General features: G+C 41.0%; 1 protein-coding gene and 1 long non-coding RNA gene across 2 annotated transcripts; both read right to left on the reverse strand.

The window, feature by feature from the left end:
* Window positions 1–1837: 1837 nt before the first annotated feature.
* Window positions 1838–4327, reverse strand: LOC134445432 (uncharacterized). Its single transcript, XR_010034249.1, has 3 exons — window positions 3970–4327; window positions 3031–3096; window positions 1838–2654 (listed from the first exon to the last, which is right to left on the reverse strand). It is a non-coding gene; the product is annotated as an uncharacterized LOC134445432 (long non-coding RNA).
* Window positions 4328–12870: 8543 nt separating this feature from the next.
* On the reverse strand, window positions 12871–16586 carry LOC134444862 (rano class II histocompatibility antigen, A beta chain-like). The gene is made up of 5 exons (XM_063194043.1): window positions 16568–16586; window positions 15135–15410; window positions 13714–13995; window positions 13522–13635; window positions 12871–13205 (listed from the first exon to the last, which is right to left on the reverse strand). The coding sequence occupies exons 1-5, from the start codon at window positions 16584–16586 to the stop codon at window positions 13132–13134; spliced, it is 765 nt and encodes a 254-aa protein (XP_063050113.1). The 3' UTR covers window positions 12871–13131.
* Window positions 16587–16590: the final 4 nt, after the last annotated feature.

The raw sequence follows: 16590 nt of genomic DNA on the forward strand, positions 1-16590 counted from the left end.
GGGATAGAACAATCTCCTCGATCCCCCCCTCCCTACGGGCCTGTTTAGCACCTCATCTTCTTAGGTTAGATTCATGCCATCATGATAAAGAAAAAAAACTGGTGGCTAGTGGAATACTTGAATGGCTAATGACTCGGGAAAACCACTAGCCACAGTGGCCGGTGGGAGAAAAAGTTAATGTCAAGCCCTGCAGGCCTGTATATTCCACATGCATAGTATGCTATTGATTACTGTATGTAGGCAGCGGGCCAGAAATCCTATCTTGCAGGTTCGTCGGAGTGATCAGGTGGCAACTTGGTTTTTGCTGATATAAGTACTTGATAGTACATAAATCAATATTCCAGGTGTTGCCATCGTCAAAAGTTGCACATTGATTTAAAAAACAAAGGTTGAAATAGCGACATTTGGTAATGTGGGAATTTAATTAAAATTGGCCATTCAACAGGAAATGTGTCATTTGGAGTGCTTCACAAGTGTGAAACTTCCCAGATTACTGTGTATTATGCCTACCAACATTTCTCTGTGTGTGAAATGGCAGTTAGGCATAGCGCCACCATGTGGTAGGTGAATGAACTGCTTGAAATCACTGTAGCTACTGTGTATTTCATATTATGAAAAAAGGATGAAGTTAATGTGTATATTCTATTAAACATACTTTGTGAAAAGTTTTTTGATGTTGTAAAATAAGAAGATGGCATGGCAACAAAAGTACCACAGGTTAACAATTAATTTGAACTCAACATACATTGCTTGACATTACTGATAATTAGCCCTCTACTGCACACAATATGGCTACGCATGATTTTTTTTTGTTCATTTTTAGAAATTTTATTGATAAAATATATTTTATTTTATTTTTGATTATTTATCCTGTAGGCCCAATATTCTTATTTTTATTCAGTTTAAAATTGAACAAAACACGCAATTACCTCACGTAAAACAGAGGTGCACAGTGATGGAATGATCATTACTAGGTTTGTGTGTGTGTGCCCTAAATGTCATGTTAATGAGACTGGCTGCTTGGTGTGATGGTCATATTGCACATTTGGCACCCCTAGGGCCTGAGTTTGAAGCTGGACAAGCAAAGTTATCCCCATTTGCTGGTGTCAGAAGAGGGATTGCTTTTAGATACGCCATTGGAGACACCCCCACTGCATGTGAGCCATAATTCCGTGCATGTGACTACAAGGATAGGCTAATCTGTAGGACTCAGGCAGGGCTGGCCCGAGGCATAAGCAAACTATGCAGTGGCTTAGGGCCCCGTCACCAGCCCACCCTGGGCAGCAAAGTTCCAGGAAGAAATGAACTCTATACTATATTCCCCAGTCCAAAATTTCTTTCTGAGCCTCGATGGAAATGGGAGCAATTATGCTGTATATCGGGGGACACCTCAATGATGGTGGATACAACGTCCTTTTTCATGTACCACATTTAATTGTACAAACCTACAATAAATGCAGAATATAACTAAAAGTAATAGTTTTGAAGTGAAACTAAGATATTCCTTTGTGATAAATGGCTTTCTGGGAAATTTTGCTCCAAATGGGCACATAATCTACAGACAGCCTGCCTACTGTATGTCCTCAGCTCCTAACCCTCACTTGTGCAAGTAAATGAAGCTTACAAAGCATCTGATGATGAGTAGGTGGTGGTAGGGGCCCCCAGACGAAATTTTGCTTAAGGCCTCATAAAGGCTTGGGCCGGCCCTGGACTCAGGACCCTAGTTATGAGTGAAGCCTAGAATAAATGAAGTATGGCGGGAGTTGCGTGCACAAAAGATGTGCTTCCCAAGCAGGAACGCAGAGTTGACTAACATCAGTGGCGGTTCTACCTTTTTTTAGGAACAGGGGCCACCATGGGGCCAAATGTAACCTTCAGGGGCCAACAGGGTCACCACCATCTGATATCCAGTGATGACGCGGCTTAGATAAACATCAATTGGCGACAAGGCAATACACATTATCCAGCAAGTGGCAAGAAAACATCATAGTCTTAATGAATTAAATTACCCATCATAGCCTCATTGTTAATAGGCTACCAGCCTTGCAGATTTTGTTGAGTGTATTGCATACTCTAATACATCATACCTACATATTGCTCATTTTTCAAACGTACTTTTCTACAGTATGCTGACAGGAAAGACCATCGACTTCTACGCTACTATCCAAATACACAAATGAATAATTCAGCAGGCCTATTCCTTTTCAAACTTAAATAAAACATTATGAATCAGTATAATTTGCAATACTTATTTTTTTATTCAATCTATGTGCATGAATGACACATCAAACATAATCAACAACATATAGATAGGAGCAGATAGCAGTGTTATTATGGATGACACAGGACTAAGTAGTAGTAAAATGCTTTGAAAAGCATGGGCTGGAGTATCATAACAACCTAGTCGGTCATGGCTATGGCAGAAATGCTGTTATGACTGGAAAGCACTCTTGCGTTTGCACACAAATTCAGGATGTGGCAAAATGTGCATATTATATACATTGTAAGGTTCACCGCTTATGTCTTGTGATTGTGGATAGTGTGAAATCACTGACTAAGGCAGCTTGTTTTTTAACTTTTGCATAAGTTGCACAATTTCTTGTCAGGATCTTACGTGCATACAGAATGGCAGGATGCTCTGGACGTCAAAATGTCTGCGGAGAAGCAAATAGAAGAAATAAGTGAACATATCAAACATTATGCAAAGAAAACTTTTTTTTTCCTTTAAATTAAAATATTGAACTGAACACACCAGTGTGTGGTTACAACAGCAAGAGAAGAGAATGACCATTACCATTATGCCATCACTTATAAACATTTTAAATTGCTAAATTAATCTATGTATGCATGTCTGTCTGCAGATGTGTGCAAAATATTGGATCTGTGAAATGTATATTATATGTGGCAAGACCATAATCTTATTTTGGAAATCTAGATCAATACAGTACTTCTACTCTAATATTGTTAAGCAATGAATAGTTGTCAACTGACAAACTTCAACAGGATACTGGCTGGGCATAGCCTACATACCATCAGGTCCAGGTGGCGCACAGCACAGCTGTTCTTCACTGGCTCCTCTGCTGCACTGGGACAGGTCTACAGAGCAAATGGAAAAAAACAAAACAATCACAGTTAGTGCAATTCACCTTGTCTGTAATATGTTGGTCACATGTAAGAGAAATACAACTTATAAATAACCTATAGTTCCAATTTAGTTATTTTATTTAATAAAATGCAAATAAGTAGGCTACATTACACCCATACAACACAGTATCATTACTTATGTGGCTGCTATTACAGCTTAAGCACTTAACTATTTTGTACTGTACTTATTAGGCTACCAAGTGGACTTGCTGTACAACTTATAGTAGGCCTAGGCATTTGGGTGCTAAAACAAGTCTAGACCACTGAGCACTGCTCCTCGACACAATCTCAATGAATAATGCCATTTCCAGAGCAACACATGTAATTAGTTGTGGTCATCTCGATTTGTTGAACAAATAGGTCAAAGTTATTGCCATCCAACAAACAAAATAACAACTTGTGATTGTGATGACGCTAGCCTAACAAGTGCAGTGGATTACTTTGCAGACCGGCGAATTTAAACATTCTAACTTCGTTAAGGACTAAACACAGGTAGCCTAAGTATAGGAAAGTGTGTTCAAATAGTGGCTATGTTTACACGTGAAATACAAGGTAGGCTATAACTTAACACAAACGAAGCTATACAAAAGGCTGAATGACCCAAGGCTAAAAGGCATTGCTAACGATGGTTGATTAGCATAATTCACACCTTTAATTATTTGCGATCTCTCTAGGAGTTAAATGGAGCGTTTTTATCATCACTTTCCATCTTCCACATTTGCAAACTTCTTTCAACAACAGGTCGGTTGGAAACAGACAATGATTAGAAAGTATAGTGCAGTATCTAAACCTAAACCTTACAACAAACAAGAAGATTTGACTCACCAAATAACAAAGTCAGCTTGTTAAACTTCCATCTCGTTGCTGGCTGGCATTCAGTTTACAGAATTGTTGCTCCTCTTTGATTCGCGTGGAAGGGGAGTGGTAGCCGTTCATCACAAAGATTTTTTAAGGAGGCACGTAGAACTAGATTTTTAAGGAGGCACTAGATTTTTTTCAAGGAAGACTATTCAGTTGTATTGACGCAATCGGCGCACTGCCACCAACAGTTTGGAGGTGGAACTGCAGTGACCATTTAAAAATTCCCCACTTCTGGTTTTCTCGCCAGGTGATTGTCAGAACAGGGGCCGTTCAGGGGCCAATCAAATTGGAGGAGGGGCCTCGGCCCCTGTGGCCCCGCCCCTAGATCCGCCCCTGACTAACATCCTGTAGAAAGAGACTATAATATATAGAGACAACAGTTAGTGTGCTTTGACTTTATCAATTAGTCTGATTCTTTAGGTAGGCTCCTACCCAGTACCACTATTGTAGTACCCAGGTGGTCTGAGTTTGAAGCTGGATACAACAATTCTCCCCCATATTTAGAGGAATAATAAGCAGTAGTTAATACCCTATTCCCCTCCTCTACCATAACTCCCTCTCATCTACATTTAGATGTTCATCACTGACATTGCTGTCCTACCTAACTTCAGATGAAATTTCTCTAGCATGCAGATCCTGATGCGCTCATCCATAAAGCATTATTACATTCATTTTGTTTGTCAAAATGTGTATAAATTATAAAATATCAGATATGTATAAGATATTTCCAATTTTAAAAAGTACTTTATAACATTTAGTTGTTGTCTTTACTGCATAAAATATATGTGATGATGTGGTTACACAACCACACACAAACAAAACAATAATAACAAAGTCACCCAAGAAAGTACCCCTTTATCGAACAACATTGCCTTGAGGCAACGCAAAGACAAAGTGTTCCAAACAATCACAAAGGGAAACCCTTTTTAAAACCTGATAAGAGTCTTCTATACAGCCTTGTGCGCATAAAATTATTTTTTATTTCATGATTTTATCATGTTTAGTTACACTAATAATGCAAAAGATCTTGTGTCCTTCGCACCCCAAGAGGAAGTCCCACCTTCAAATACTACAACATAGTGTCATCCAAACCACTCTAAATTGTTCTTTCATGTCTTTTCTAACATTCTGATTGGTTTTGATAATGTAAAGAGGCACACACTGGACATGAGGCTTTAAAAAACATTGTGTTGCCAGAGGGCAATGTTGTGCAGTAGAGGGTTAGAAGATTATGGCTTGTCATAACTATGAGCACAAAACAAGTAATCACCACGTCAGTTTTTGCATGTTGTCTTTACGTGACCCTTTGACACAAGAATGATAGACACAAGGTGGAATATCCAGTAATAGTGCGCCAACTATGGGTCAAAGGTCAATTTTGGTATCAATAGGCCTGCATACTGTCAATTGTATCAATGTGTCATCATTATTCCATGCAGAGCCCATTTTACCAATAATCTTATAGCCGTGGTCTTTTTATTATAATAATTATTTATAATTATTCAATTGAGAAAATAGTAATTCAGATCTCTGCAGCAGTACAAGGGGCAACAGCAACTACTGTACGTCCACTACTGTGTCGGAACTCAAAGAAATTATAAGGATTAAACAAAAAACTTGGAAGTCACTTCTCTCAGTTGCACAGTTTGATCAGCTGAGTTATTTTTTCCTTTGTAGGGGAGTAGTACAATTGTTCTAACTAAGAATGTGTGGATGCGTGCGTGAAATGTTTGAATATGAATATAGGGTTTGTGACTCTAATGTGTGCATCCATATGCTAGATTACAAGGCATGAAACACATTGCAAACGTGTAAACTTTCACGTAGCAGTTAATAAAGTCCATAATTAATACTGGCAAGGGATATGAAAGTTTCAAAGAGGGCATGGCGTTCCAAATGTTCAATGGCGCCCGCATAGGGAGCCATGATGACGCGCACAGAATATACTGCATCACAGTCATATTTTAGTATTTTCTTCCATCTTGAGTCTAGATTGTAATGTATATGCAATGCATGTTGTTCTATAATTCAACCAATCAACTGTCATGTTTGGAGAAAAACATGGCTTGAAGTAAAGAAATGGTCCAAAACTTCATGGAAAATGTTGTTACAAAGCAGTCTGTAAAATGTTATTACTGAACAGGAAGGAAAACTTTAAAACTCTGTTTCTACCCATAAATAAGCAAAAATTAATATAGCGCCCCTTGTGGTGGCCAAATGTGCAGGCTGACGCCGTGGCAACAGGCAGATTTGGATTCAGCACCCCCAAATTGATCAAGAAATCATTTTCTAGATGAGCTATGATTCTTGGCCCACTGCCTAATGCCCTTGTTTGAGAATTGCTTTGAATGAAAGTGTCTAATGTAATGTAATGATAACCGGAAAATAAATACCACTCCAAGTTGTAGGAGGAGTCACGTGAGTATCTGGTTCCTCACAGGGCTTCATCAGAATATGTAGGCAAATCACGCTTTTTAATTTATTATGAATTATGTAATATTTCATAAATGAATAAATCAAAATGCAATAAAAGATCAATCTCATAAAATCTTTGAATATTAATCCCAGTGCTCCGCAATTAATTACAAAAGATTAAGATCAATATGGAGTGCTTGTAAACTGTGTGATTGGCGGTGCACAGTAAAACAGTAATTCCTGTGTTACTATGTCAGCCAAGACACCCAGGCAAAAAGCTCGGTCGAAGGCTATTGATTGCAAGTAAGTTGATTAATAATATTCAAAGATTTCATGACACTAGTCTTTTATTGCATTTTGATTTATTCATTCATGAATTATTATATAATTCATGAATTATGATATAATTCATAATTAAATAAATTCCCCAAACGTGATTTGCCTACATATTCTGGTGAAGCGCTGTGAGGATCCCAATCCTCACGTGACACCTACTACATATTTGGTGCCCCGTGTGAGGACACCTGTCCAAGCACACACTATTACCTAAGTAATCATAGTCAAAGCCTGTAACACAGACATATTCCAATGTGAATTTTCATTTATTTATTTATTTTAAAGCAAATAACATCTTTGGCCTCCTGTAGATAATTAAGTTGTCCAGCAACACATACACAGAATACACATAGCATACATATTCACAATAACACACAACAATAACACTAGTGCACAAATCTAACATATTATTCATCTATGCATATTGGCCCATACATACATTAACTGTCAAAAATGTTTTATTTTGCAATACAGAGGTAAAAGGGGTTGCATACATGAGACATGGTTGTTCTCTCAGGTACAATTAAAATGGGTGGGGTGGGTGTATGGACTTCGAACAAAGCAGGAGTGTGGTGCCTGTTCAACAGGTCAATGGCTGTTTTAATAACAACATTTACAAGTGAAACACAGTTGGCAGCTCTTGTCATAGTGTACACATTCTATAGTAAGTGTGTCTACTGTAAATTCCATTGTATGTCATCAAAAATGTTCTGAAAACAGGGCTTTAAAGTGTAAAATCTCGTACATTTCCTTTAGCCTGTTAACCTGCTCACGACCCACTGACGCCATTTTGTATACAAATTTTGAAAGAGATTGATGTCCTGTAGACTGTACACAAGCTTATAATTGTCCTACCGCACACCGTTTGAAAGCAGAGACGTCAGCTTTCATTTGAGCCCACCCACGCTGATCTTCTCTGTCTGTGATGTCATCAAAATTGCAACCGAAAACAGTGTGTACTAACCTTTGAGAAATTGTCAATATTCCTAACGAACTTTATATGGTCCAAGATCTCTTGTGTAAGTCATCAAGTATCTATACTTTTGGGATATGCAGGCCATTTACTTGAAATCCTTGTGTTTTTGTGATAACCCCAATGTTTCTTGGCTTCCTGCATCCTTTCGTAGTTCTATTTCTTCACTACAAACGTCTTTGAGGGCAGAGGAATCCACTACGCTGCACGAATTTGCGCAAAACAATTTCAGAATGATGTTCTCGAAGGTCTTAGCTTTTGAATGACACCAGCCACTAGCCAATCAGATCATCCTATGGAAAGCCGTGAAAGGCCAATGACGCACAGCTATTCAAATGTCACCTCCCGCGTTTAACTTGCCATTGCTCTGGACAGTGAAGGTGTAGGATTTCCTGAGCGACTGAATATTGTTTTGGAGAATCATAGCTTTCAAACAAGCCATCACTCGAACGTCTAGGACTTACACGGTACAAACCACTTGGTGTTTTCGACGCGTGTGTAATCTGTTGCGTAAACACCATTCTGTGCCATTTGTCTGTATGCGTTGTATTTCGCGTTCTGGGTGAACTTTGGGCTGTTGCAATGTTGCAATTTGTATTACGAATTTAGCTACTTTCATCTGTAATGCACAATGCAAATGCAATGGGGGAGGGGGGCATTGAAAGGCTCACACCTTTTTTTAGTGACTGAGTGTGATGGGGGGAGGTGTGTGAGAGGAAGAGAGATTCATCAAATTGTCTTATGGTGTGAGAGACACGGTAGAAAATGTTGACTGAAATAATAATTTGCAATTATGTTTTTCTTTTCTCATATAGATCCTCTGATGCAGACTGGCTCCCTGAACAGGACGAGGAGGAGGAGGAGGCGGAGGCGGAGGCGAAGAAAGAGGGGCAGAGAGGTGGTGAGGAGGAAAGCTCTTCGAGCTCTTCGTCGGCTACCACAAGGAAGAGGAAAGGAGCGCAGCCATCCAGCGCCACACCTGCCACCAAGAGAGCCAGAGGGGGAGGAAGAGGAAGAGGGAGAGGAAGAGGAGAGGGAAGGCAACAGGAGCCAGAGAGAAATGATCAGCCATGGCAGGGGACAGATGTGGACGACATCGGACCACAACAACCTTCCTTCAACCCGGCTCGCGCTCCAGGGCCCCAGGTCATGGGTGGGGTGCAGTACACCATACTGCAGCTCTTCATGCTTTTCATGTCCAAAACCACCCTACAGACAATCATTCAAATATATATGGACAAAGGAATCACCCTCATAGATGGCATCAAATGTCCCTGGAGGATTTATTTTCTTACATTGGCATGGTAATATACATGGGCCTAGTTGGGGCCAAGTCTATAAAGGACTACTGGACTCCTGGACAATCTGGTTTCAGAAGTGGACATTCAACTGAAACTGCGTTACTCTCAGTGACTGAAGCTCTAAGGACGGCAAGAACGGAAGGACTATCCTCGGTCCTCATCCTACTAGACCTGTCTGCAGCCTTTGACACAGTCAACCACAAGATCCTCCTGAGGACACTCACAGCCATGGGAATCACAGGCGTTGTCCACTCATGGTTCAACTCCTACCTCTCTGGACGCACCTTCAGTGTGTCATGGCAAGGGAAACTGTCTACGAATCACACCCTCTCCACAGGCGTACCCCAAGGATCAGTGCTGGGACCCCTTCTGTTTGCAATATACACCTCCTCCCTGGGAAGTGTCATTCAAACACATGGGTTCTCCTACCACTGCTATGCTGATGACACCCAGATGTACCTGTCGTTCCGTCCAGAGGACACCACGGTTTCGGAACGCATCTCTGCCTGCCTCACCGATTTGTCAACATGGATGAAGGACCACCACCTACAGCTGAACCTGGCCAAGACAGAGCTCCTGGTGATCCCAGCTAAAGAGTCGCTCAGTCACAACATCAACCTCAAGATAGGCTCCACCATCGTGACCCCAAACAAAGTCGCCAAAAACCTTGGTGTCATGATTGATGATGAGTTGTCATGCTCCAACTACATCAACTCAGTCACCCAGACCTGTCGATTCCAGATGTCCAACGTACGGAATATCAGACCTGTGCTGACACAATATTCTACACAACGACTGGTTCAGGCCACGGTCCTGTCCCGCGTTGACTACTGCAACTCACTCATGACAGGTCTACCTGCTAGTGTGCTAAAACCTCTGCAGATGATCCAGAATGCGGCGGCACGGTTGATATTCAATCAACCCAAAAGGACCCATGTTACTCCTCTATTTATTGAATTGCACTGGTTACCGGTTGCCGCCCGGATCAAGCACAAGGCATTGACCCTTGCCTACAAAACCATCACAGGAACGGCCCCAGCTTATCTGAAGGACCTACTAACGCCTTATGTTACTGGAAGAGAACTGCGCTCATCCAGCACAAGCTATCTGGCTCTGCCATCCAGTTGCTCTAGGTACTCCCAGTCAAGATTGTTCTCCGTTGTGGTACCCAAGTGGTGGAACGGTCTCCCAGAGGCAGCAAGACTAAGCACATCTCTTGCAGCCTTCAAGAAACAACTAAAGACCCTCCTCTTTCGAGAGTATCTACTAGACTAATGCTTGAGCTGGCCTTGCCCCAGGGCAGACTCCTGACATGATGTTTAGTTTAGTTTAGTTTGTGTGTGTGTGTTTGTGTGTGGGTGTGTACTCGTTATTTACTCTATATATTACTCGTTATTTAATCTATATATTTATATATATTAAAAAAAATAATAATAAATAAATAATTAAACTAACCCCTCTTTGCAACTGCAATTGTTGTTCTGTATATCTCCTGTGCACTTTGTATTTGCTTGTGATGTTGGCTTGATTATGTCCTCTTTTGAAAGTCGCTTTGGTTATAAAGCGTCTGCCAAATGCAATGCAATGCAATGCAATACTGGGCGAAGAGCGAACTATACAATTCCCCCTTCCCGACATCATGAGAAAGTTTGCAGTTGTCTCCAGCATGCTGCATATGAGCCACCCAGACCATGATGCGGAGAATGACAGGAAGAGGGGAATACAGGCCTACGATCGTCTGCGTAAGATCCACCCTCTTTATGACGATATAAGGACCGCATGTAAGGCACACTACCATCCCCAACAACACATTGCAGTGGATGAGAGGATGGTGAAATCAAAAGCACGCTCCATCCTCCGCCAGTACATGAAAGACAAGCCCACTAAGTGGGGGTATAAACTTTTTGTGCTGGCGGATTCGTCAAACGGCTACACATGGGACTTCTTTGTCTACCAGGAGAGAAACATGGCTCTTAGAAAAGGACTCAGCTACGATTCAGTCATGAATCTTGTGGACAAACGTGTGCTTGGCCAGGGCTATAAACTGTATGTGGACAACTTCTACACCAGCCCTGTCCTGTTCATGGACCCCTTGGCTGAGAAGGTATGGGCTTGTGGAACAATGAGGGAACAGCGCATAGGCTACCCGAAAGGGCGTCCTGTAGCTCTCACCTCTCAGTCACCACGAGGCACCATCCGCTGGATAAGAGAGGATCCTCTTCTTTTTGTCCAGTGGGATTACACAAGGGACGTCCGCATGTGTTCCACAATGCACACAGCCCACAGAACACCGTTCAGAGGAGGGTCAGAGGGACCGGTGGCAGCTCAAGTCCATCCCTGCCCCACCTGCTGTCATTGATTATAACAAGTAAGTACTTGAGATACATTATTTTATTTTGTCTTCAAATTCAGAGTATGTAACAATTCACTGATGAATGTAATGCTATGTGCTAAACAAACCTTTTGTAATCTTTTATTTTCACAGACATATGGGTGGAGTGGACCTCTCTGAAGCGATGATGGGATTCTACAACACCGTTCACAAGACCAGGAAGTGGCACAGGACCTTCTTCTACCACTTTCTGGACATTGTCATTGTGAACGCCTTTGTACTCCATTCATATATGGCAGCAGAGAGGCATGAGACGCCTCTAACACAGAAGCAGTTCCGAGAGGCCCTGGTGTTGGAGCTGAAGGCAGTGGGGTCACCTTCGACTGGCCCTCCTCCAGGGCTGGACTGGTAATCTGGCCTACAGGGCATTTTCCCGGTGGGCCGACAGTCCCAGGGGCCGACACTGTTGTGTTATCCTACCCTTGTTTTTTTTTCTTTGGGCTTGGCCCACAGATTAGAGGGGCGGCCCAGTGGTCCGTCTTCAATATAGCCATTGGGCCGGGTTGGGATATAGTACGTGTGTGTCGGGTTGTACGTGTGTAGGGTGCCAAAATGCCCGGTTGACTGTATCGTCCCAGTCCAGCCCTGCCCTCCTCCATCACCTGCTCCAGCTCCCCAAGGTGCACACCACAAACTACGGCACTACACTGAAGATGGCACAGCAGGGAGACGAAGGTGTGTGAGCTGTTTGCGGAAGACCACCACGGAATGCACTTCGTGCCAAGTAGTCTCTCTCTCTCTCTCTCTCTCTCTCTCTCCCTGTCTCACACACACCAAAACAAAGGGAACAGGAGGCTGGACTTCCCGACTGGACTGGATTTGTTTATTTCTTTTACTGGACAATTTGCAATTACCAAAATCACACACACACACACACACACACACACACACACACACACACACACACACACACACACACACACACACACACACACACACACACACACACACACACACACACACACACACACACACAATATTATACACACCTATTAGCACTGTATTATTAGTATTATTATGTTACATTCTTGTTTGTATATTGTTGTTTGTATATAGTTGTTTTTCAGTATCTGTAATATTTTGCATTTCTTATTTCTATTATTTTAGTAAAGACTTCATACTTCAATTGTTTTGGGCTTTCTTTCATCTATACCCCATAGACATTATAAGAAAAAAATGATATTTTTGAGTTTATGCTTATGCCAATCTAATCCAAAATGTCTAGCAGCCACATCTAATGCCATGTTGAGAAATTCCAAGGTGCTAGCTTTCAATAGAAACCAGAACTGTGTTTCTAGCATGTGGCATTCTGAAGTTACAGGCTTTTGATTCTGAATTATAAATATTATAAAAAATATTCATGGTTTGGTCTTTTCTTCCATTTATTTTGCTGTGGGAAGGCGACACCTGAGCCTTTGGCCTCAATACATCTTTATAGAGCTGGCAGGTTGCTGGAGCTGTCAATCTCAGTCACTTTCAGGAGAACATGTTAGACGAGGACAAAAAAAACTATATTTTTACTCCATTCAAACAACTGTATTTCACTGATAGTACATCATAGAATCATTCTGATAAACCTGAGAGTGTTCCCTTTCCAATGGTATATTGCACATGCATGTATCTACAACCATGTGGGATCTCTGCTACTTTCAAATTGGGTATGCCAATTTCGCAAATAAAGTTTGAAAAGGGGGGCGAGTCTTAAAGGGTTAAAGGCGAGTAAGATCACAAGGCAGGTTGTCAGTAGCTAAAGGTGCTGTTGCAATGTGCTCTGCAGTCCACTCTAGACAGGAGAGAATAATGAAAAATGAAGAAATGTCAGAATTACAAGGACTAGTACAGTTTCACACATAAGCACTATCTCTCATTACTGATCATTTAGTCTATTAATTAAGACCCAACTTACACCTAGGGGCCCTAAAAAACATAGTAATACAAATAGAAACAAACCCCACAGCATATACTGCAAACAGACCCCACTGCATACTTCTTTGTTTTATAATTGCTTTTTTCATAGCAAGCTTAAAACGCTATTATACTACTTAAAATTCATGTACAAACTTGTATTTTCTATATTGTGGTCATCCTCTGATGCTAACCTTGAGTCTTCTTTCTGTAGTAGAGCAGTCCAGCAGAACAGACCAGCAGTCCCAGCATCAATCCTGCAGCCCCAATCGCCACCTTGGTCCTCTCTGACAAGGCCATGGAGCCTTCTAACAGAGCACATACAAAATGGATTTAGTATTGTCGATTGTTTCCATGACATCACATACAGCTGAACATGTCCTCACCCCATACAACCTCCAGAGGCTCTTTGAGGCTGGCGTGCTCCACCACACAGGAGATCTTCTCTCCAGCTTGGGGGGTGAACTCCAGGTGGGAGTGGATCTGGTAGTACCAGTCCCCATCCGCCAGCTCCTCCGTGGCTGAGACATCGCTGGTGGCCCTGCGGCCATCCCTGTACCAGGTCACTCGGATCAGCTTTGGGTAGAAGTTGTAGGCGCTGCACATCAGTATGGCAGGCTTGTCCCCATCTGATGACCTCACCAGACTGAGCTTCACATCGGGCTGAGCTGTGGGAAGGGATTTTTTATATGTATTTGATTTTTTTTAAGGTTGGGACTTTAAAAAATTAACGCATTTGAATTGCACTATAATAATGTTACATTATACTGGTCTAATGCAATAGTGTTGCATTAGACCAGAGGAGGGCAGTATTACGCTTGATGGTGAACAGCCTGCTGAAATACAAAAGATTTCTCTCTTCTTAAAAAATGGAAAATATTTTGTTGATTAAGCTTAAGCTTACGTATTGTCATTATTCAAAATCCACGTGGAAAAAAACGTTTCACGGTTCTCAAGTCAGATATTTTAATGCAATTAGAATGTGATTCATTTCGATTAATTAATTTCAACGCCAATAGTTGATTCGATAAAAAAAAATAATCGAGTCCCAGCCCTAGTTTTTTCTTGCTCTCTATCTGTTCTACATTACAATTGTATACTGCTGTACTTGGTATTGACCCCTTACTCTGCACTTGCTTGAATGTCCTCCTTGTAAGTCGCTTTGGTCAAAAGCATCCAATAAATGTAATATAATGAGTGGGGAGTGTAGCGAAATATCAGCACATACATACATCCTCTACACATATTATTATTATTACTAATATTATAAATGCATTAATATTTAACCCTGTCCAATAACCACTTAAATATTGCAAAAATATCTAAAACAAACGGTTGAAAGGACAGTGAGGGATTAGGAAAGTGGTAGTTTTTACTTGACGCACACATTTTAACCTTTTATAAAGAGTCTCTATTATAAGCATTTTGTTACCTAATTTCTTTTTAGCAAATCAGTCTAGCAGATTGCTGACAATCCCATATGCATCAAAAAGCAACATTAATACAACAGTGCAATAAGTCTTTCCACATAGCAAAATGCAAAGTGATGTGAAATGTGCTATATTTTTCAAATGAACTGTTGGAATTGGAGTGTGAGTGGGGGAGTAAAGTGTTACAATAAACATCAGTCTAACAATACACACGCACACACGAAAACAGGAAATACAACCGCACACATGCACAAATATACATATGCACAAATTCAGGATATAATAACCCGTTTTGGAAACACTTTAATTTAGGGTATGGTTTATCTACCTACTAGTCAAAATCAAAATCACTACCTTTGAATTGGGATCATGCTCACCTGTGTAGCCTCCCAGGGCATGCTCATGGTACACGCGAACGTTGGTCTTACAGAGTCTGTCCACACTTTCTCGCTCGTGCTTCAGAAGTACGCTGTCTGCATTTTTCATCTTTGCCCATTCCATTCCCACTCTGAATTGTCCAACGTACTCATTAACTGTGCTGTTGAACACCAGGAACTCCCTTTTATTGTAAAAGTAAGACTCTACATAAACCATATCAGTCATATCCATTGACTTGGAGTAGCATCTTATCCATCTGTACATGCAGTAACCATCTGAAATGTATTTTTAAAAAATATGTGATGCATTAATTTGTTCATGAAATTATGTTAATGTCTTTACATTATTGTATTTATAGCCAGTAAAATATGTTCACAGTTCATATATGACACACATTTCAGTTGGCCTATACACTTTTCAAATGTTCTTGATCAAACAAAAGCATTTTCCACATATTGTATGCTTTAAAAAAAAGAAAAGAAAAAGAAAACTTGCCTGCTTGAAAAATGAGACTTGACAAAACCCAAAGACAAGCACAGCACAGCTTTAACAGGAACATGTTCTTCCTCGAACGGAGCGAGTTCAAGTGCAGGCAAAATATTTCACTCAATGCAGTCAAGCAACCAGGCAGCACGTCATGTGACTTTGAGGAGTATCACTGAGACAGGTAAAGGCCATACAAATATTAAGAATGCTTTATTGAGTTTCATCGGTAGGCCTATGGTTTGATTGTCTTTCTTTGATATAAACACTACAACTGGAAATGAACTCAGAGAGTGCAGACCTCCGCCAAGGAAGCTGTTTGAACATTTCACTCACCCTTCTGCCTTGTTTTTGTGGAGATAGACACTGGAATGTCAGAATTGCTCCTATCCCGCAATGGTGAAGAATCTTTTTTTTTTAATTCACCACCAAAATATAATCACTAGTTCCTTTTGTCATTTCCAACAACTCCACAAAATTTCATCCAAATCCGTGCATAACTTATCGAGTTATCATGCTGACAGACAGACAAACAAACAGACAAATCAACGCGACCGAAAACTGAACCTCCTTGGCAGAGGTAATAAATGGAATTATGTGTTAATTAGTTAGAAATTTTACTGTCCCCATGAGGGAATATTGGTCAAGCAAGGCAAGTGAGACACATTGTTATCTGCTTATGACATGATATAACATAAGAAACAACCCAATGCATGTTAATATTTAAATTTGTTCTTCTGACAACAGTACCTAAAAAAATGAAGGGCTACCCTTGATACTATTGAGCAGTGAAAATGATTTGCCTTAGGGTTGGACCTATAGGAGGGGTATCTATTATGACCTTGGTAGGCTGTGTGGAGGGGTCCCTATCAATGTTTTGCCCAGGGGCCCTGTGAGCTATTGTTCTGCCTCTGATTTTCCCTTATTGGCTGTTGTGCAAAGTGTTTACCAGCCAAAGGTAGTGGCATGTCA

Source organism: Engraulis encrasicolus, chromosome 3, assembly GCF_034702125.1.
Source record: "Engraulis encrasicolus isolate BLACKSEA-1 chromosome 3, IST_EnEncr_1.0, whole genome shotgun sequence".
NCBI lineage: Eukaryota > Metazoa > Chordata > Actinopteri > Clupeiformes > Engraulidae > Engraulis > Engraulis encrasicolus.